At 36.4% G+C, this 5,477-nt stretch overlaps 1 protein-coding gene across 1 annotated transcript; it reads left to right on the forward strand.

The window, feature by feature from the left end:
• The first annotated feature begins 421 nt into the window (after positions 1-421).
• On the forward strand, positions 422-3,057 carry arl4d (ADP-ribosylation factor-like 4D). The gene is made up of 2 exons (XM_056469263.1): positions 422-587; positions 1,691-3,057. Exon 2 carries the CDS (start codon positions 1,815-1,817, stop codon positions 2,415-2,417), a length of 603 nt encoding a protein of 200 aa, XP_056325238.1. The 5' UTR covers positions 422-587; positions 1,691-1,814; the 3' UTR covers positions 2,418-3,057.
• Positions 3,058-5,477: the final 2,420 nt, after the last annotated feature.

The following is a 5,477-nucleotide window of genomic DNA, read 5'->3' on the forward strand; positions in this document are numbered from 1 at the left end:
TCAAGAACATAGACAATATTGGCTAAAGATTGTTTTGTGCACTATAATAAATTATAATAAATTATAATAAATAATTTGGCGTCTGTTTCCCAGTGCTGGGTTGCAGCTGGAAGGGCATCCGCTGTGTAAAACATATGCTGGACTAATTGGCGGTTCATTCCGCTGTGATGACCCCAGAAGAATAAAGGGACTGAGCCGAAGGAAAAGGAATGAATTTGCCGTCTGCACGCACCAAAACAGAACACGAGACATAATTATTCGGTAGTTTCGATGCCTCCGGCTCGCCACATAGGGGTGCTGTTCGGGCAGGAATAAACCAATAAACACGAACTGACATCCGATACCAGGACGGCGAACGGTCAAACGCTAGAGGGAGCAGCTAAGGAGGATTGAGGGGTTCACGTGACGTCACATGCGGGGATTGTTGTTCTGGATTTTGTGCGTTCAGCTCCACTTTCATCTCTGAGATCACTGGAAGAGGACTCTGGAAAATGAGCACTGTTTTGAGTCGCTTGGATAGCCGGTCGCCTGCGTTTTTAAAGTGAGAAATGGAAAAGCTGCCCTTTAGGAGATAAACACCTATTTAGGTAAGTGGAGCACACGCTGGCGAAGATTAAATAGCTGCGTTTTTACAAGCGTGGTAGGTTCTTGCTTCACTGCGGTTTTTGATCTCAAGTATCTGCTGAGTTTGCTAGACAGATGTTTCGGCTTATAGCTAACATTTTTCATCCGTTTCAAAGTCTGATATAGTATTTTATTTATTACTTCAACTTTAAATACTTTACTTTTTGCTTTCTTAATTTTACACTAGTAGCAGTAGCCTATTACTTAAATATTTTATACACATTGACATTCATTTAAACTATATTAATGTACATTTAATATTAGCTAAATCACGGTTTAAAGGAAATTATAATCTGTTAAATACACGGTTTGCTCATTTGTTGTTTGTTTTTTACAGTACATCTGATGACAACTGTAAAACAATCTATTGCTGATATCTGCCTCATCATGAATGGAGATAATAAAGATACAACTTTTAAAGAAATCTATTTCTGTGTAGACTGTTAAGAGGATTAGATGCAGCAAATAAGCATAGAGAGCAACCTCTAGACAACCAATTAGACACGCTGTTTAAAGGGATACTTCACCCAAAAGTCAAAATTTATGCACACTAAAGTATTTTTACACATTTATTAATGTAATGTGTTTTCTGTTTAACACAAAACAAAATATTCTGAAGAATGCTGGAAATCAGCAACATTTTATATCCATAGTAGGAACACAAAATACTATAGAAGTCGATGGCTGCAGCTTTCCAACATTCTTCAAAATATCTTATTTTGTGCGTTGACGAAAGAAACTCAGACCGAATGAAAATGATGGAAATATACAGTAAATAAATTTTCACTCCATTAACTCATACACACAATTAAATTCTGTTCTTTTCAGGTTGATTTTAGATTTTTACTAAAGAGTATTTCCATCACGTTGAGTTAAATTAGCAAATTTAATTTTAATTTATTTTATTGCGTAAAACGAAACACTTTTATATTGCAGGTTCTAACACAACAGTCCGGTAGTTATATTTAGTCTGCCTTGGCTCAAAGGCAAACCTTGTAAAGTTGTAAATAACTTCCATATCTTTGATGATAATCTGCCTTTGTTTTGTTTTTTCTTCTTTAATTAGGTTGCACACGGTGCCTCCGATCTTACAGCACCTCCGTCTGTCTGCAGTACCTTTGAAGTAGGTGCAAATGCCCAACACTTCAAATCTGCTTCTCCTTACAAGAGGGTGAGAAAAGCAAGTTGCCATGGGAAACCAGTTAACAGAGATTGCCCCCAACACACCGTTCCTGCCCAACTTCCAGTCTCTTCACGTTGTGGTGATTGGTTTGGATTCATCAGGCAAAACCTCGCTTCTATACAGGCTGAAGCTGAAGGAATTTGTTGAAACCATCCCGACTAAGGGATTTAACACTGAGAAGATTAAAGTTCCGGTTGGAAATGGCCGGGCTATTACCTTCCAGGCGTGGGATGTAGGTGGTCAGGAGAAGCTCCGGCCATTGTGGAAGTCTTACACGAGGCGCACGGATGGCATGGTGTTTGTGGTGGACTCTACAGAGGTGGAGCGCATGGAGGAGGCTAAGGTGGAGTTGCACAAGATCACACGTACGTCAGAGAACCAAGGAGTGCCGGTGCTCGTGTTGGCGAACAAACAGGACCTTCCAGTTGCACTACCGGTGTCTGACGTAGAAAAGGTTTTGGCTGTACACGAACTGAGCGCCTCCACCCTACACCATGTGCAAGGGTGCAGTGCGGTCGACGGGCAGGGTTTGCAGCTGGGCTTGGAAAAACTCTATGATATGATCCTCAAACGAAAGAAAATGGTGCGGCTCAGCAAGAAAAAAAGATGAGCTGGATGGGTTTATTCCACTTGTGAAGCTCCATGAAGGACTTTCGTAGCATTTTGCAGCAAATCCCTAAATGAAGGAAATGCTCCAGATGGCCCGGTGGTCAGGAGAAAACAGATTTGACCTTTATGTGTCACACACACACTCACAGTATTGAACTGCTTTCTTCCATGCCTAGTAATTTGCTGTGCTGCTTCCCTTTGTAATCAAGGAATATGTGATAGCATTGATAGGCCCTAGTGTCAGCAGAATTAAAGCCTACGTCCTTGCCTTTTTTTCCCTTTTCTTTTTATTCCAAGCGAGACTGAATCATAGCTTGGCAACACTGATTTCCACCAGGCTTCGGTCCTCATTTTTTTTCAATACACTGATTGCCAGTGCCGCTATAATTAAAGGCCATATAAATGTTCACGCTATGCTAGTTGTGAAACTGAAGTCTTAAGCGAATCACAGAGATTCACTATTCACAGATCTACGTTTTAGTTGGAGAAATGTTTGTTTTTACATGCTGTAAATAGTTTTGTAATGCTGTAGATTTAATAAATTATAGATGGCTTTGTCACAGACGGCGATTCAGAAGCTGTATCTTTTATTCTTGAGGCTGAGCAGATTTTGCTAAAATAAATGCTAATTATTATTATTAGCCGTGTCACAGCTGTTATTGTTTTGCTGAGGATTGTTGGAGAGGGATTTTTAATACTTTTATTTTGCACTTTCTTGATACATATTTATGTATTTATAGTTCTTTATAATTCTTATTTTTTCAATGCTTAAACGGTCATATTTGAAAATGTACTTAATATTTTATTATTATTCCACTTACTCAGATTTAATAAAATCTGAAACTGAATCTTATATTTTACATTAATTTTTATTTAAATGATTATTCTTATATTATTAAATTATGCATGATATTAAATTCATAATATATTATTTCATAAACTGGATGAGACTTACTGTAAACAACACAAGTTATATATACAGTGCTCAGCATATATAAGTACACCCCTCACAAATCTCTCTTTTAAATTCATATTTTTAATAGGAAGATATACAATATTATATTTGTGCATATACATTAGATTAGTCATTACTGAAGCCAAATCTGGAGCTTATCTAACAAGATAACTCAGGATAACAGTGAAAAAAACTAGTACACCCAAATTTATGTTATAGAAAAATATTAAATATCATTTTAAATAAGAGGAAAAATCAAGAGAAGCAAAAAAAAAAAAAAAGTAAAAATTCAGTCAAAATTTTGTAGGTTGTAATTTATTTAGCAATATTTTGCTTGAATTTAATTTTATTATCTTTAAAGTTCTAAATATATTCGATGACTAAAATATTATTTTAATAACCATATCTGTTTAATAAATCTGTTTTGTTTAACTGCACCGAAATACATCGCCTGTATTCACTAAGAAATGGATAAAAATATAAATTTTCAAAATGTACTCAATTATGCTGAGCACTGTATATATAATGGCTAATACGGTTTTAAATCAATGTGTTGAAATAGAAAACAGCCGCTGATAAACTATTAATAGAGCAGGAGCTCATGATGATGTCATCTGTGTTCAGCGAGAGCATCCCACAGGAAATGCAGTGATGCTGAAAGAACATTGTTTGATGTAACCTTGGTGTTTGTGGTTTAATTCGGAATCAACATTACACTGCTTTTGCTGACACAACATACAAGAAATTCATTGAACAACCAAAGTAAGATATAGAGATACTGGAGCTTCTAATGTAAATCCAGTCTTTATTCATTGTTTTAAGTGAGCAAATGGTTTTTAGAAGTCCAGACCCCTACCGCTGTACAGACAGACAAATCTATTTACTTTGCTATCAACTTCCTAGAGAAGCAGCTGCTTTGCTCTGATTGGATTAATTGGTGCTCTGGGTTTATAGTGAGCTGAATTGCATGAGGAGAGTGAAACAGGGCTGATTTATGAGATCAGTGACTGCTAACCTAATAACCCTTGTAGGCCTGTGACAAGATGATATGCAGCTTGCCATTTTGATCATTTGTTTAGGATTAAATTATATGTTATACTACATAACTGTTTTTCTCAATACAGCTATGGATAAAAAGATTAAGAGCACTTGAAAATTCTACATTTATTTACTGAATTCATCAGGTATATGGATTTAAGTTTTCCTTTTTAAATATTAGTTTTATTTTACTGATCTTATTCTTCAATGCGGAAGGGTGCCGTTTTCGCGATTGTTTCAGATCATAGGTCTCAAACTCCATTCCTGGAGGGCTGCAGGTCTGCACAGTTTTGCTTCAACCCAAATCAAATACAGCTGATCTAAATAATCAAGGTGTTCAAGACTATTAGAGATTATAAAGCAGGTGTGAGTTGGAGGTGGTTGGAGCTAAACTATGCAGAGCTGCAGCCCTCCAGGAATTTGAGACCATTGGTTAAGAACTTCTGATTCAGTTGCCTATGGGAGAAATGACTAGGGATAATAAATGCTGGAAAATGGCCAAACTAGTTGCTCTACAAACAAGTGTTTGCATGACTATACAGACAAAGCAGAATAATATAAAGAAAATAGCAGTTTGCAACATCCAGCAGCATAACGAGCTGTTTTTAACGTCTAAAAATGAATAGATGTGAATGAGACCGGAAGTCTCGAGTTGTCAAATGTTGTCATTTAGGGCAGTTTTTAGCATGTTTATAAACTTTATTGCTGTATAGCCACTAAAAAGCAGTGTTTTTCATAAAATAACAAAATGATGCTGTATTTGAAGACATGTCTATGTTAATTTTTAGACACAATATCAGTCAACCCAATAACAATGTTTAATGTAAGAAGAGTTAAAGGGACAGTTCACCCAAAAACGAAAATGACCACATTTACTCTCCCTCATGATGTTTACAATTTCTTGTTTACGAGTTTCTTTCTTTCTTCTTGAACACAAATGAAGAAATTTTAAGAATGCTGGGGTCCGTTATTTGTACGTGGATTACTCAATTAGGTGGATTTGGTTACTGACGATCTGACATTTGATGATCGTTTCGTTCTTCAAAGCTCATCCAAGAGTTGTTGTCA

The sequence above is a fragment of the Danio aesculapii genome, chromosome 12 (assembly GCF_903798145.1).
Source record: "Danio aesculapii chromosome 12, fDanAes4.1, whole genome shotgun sequence".
In the NCBI taxonomy this organism is placed as follows: domain Eukaryota; kingdom Metazoa; phylum Chordata; class Actinopteri; order Cypriniformes; family Danionidae; genus Danio; species Danio aesculapii.

Excerpts from the sequence above, each read along its gene's own strand:
- arl4d (XM_056469263.1), top strand. The coding sequence starts at position 1,815 with ATGGGAAACCAGTTAACAGAGATTGCCCCCAACACACCGTTCCTGCCC.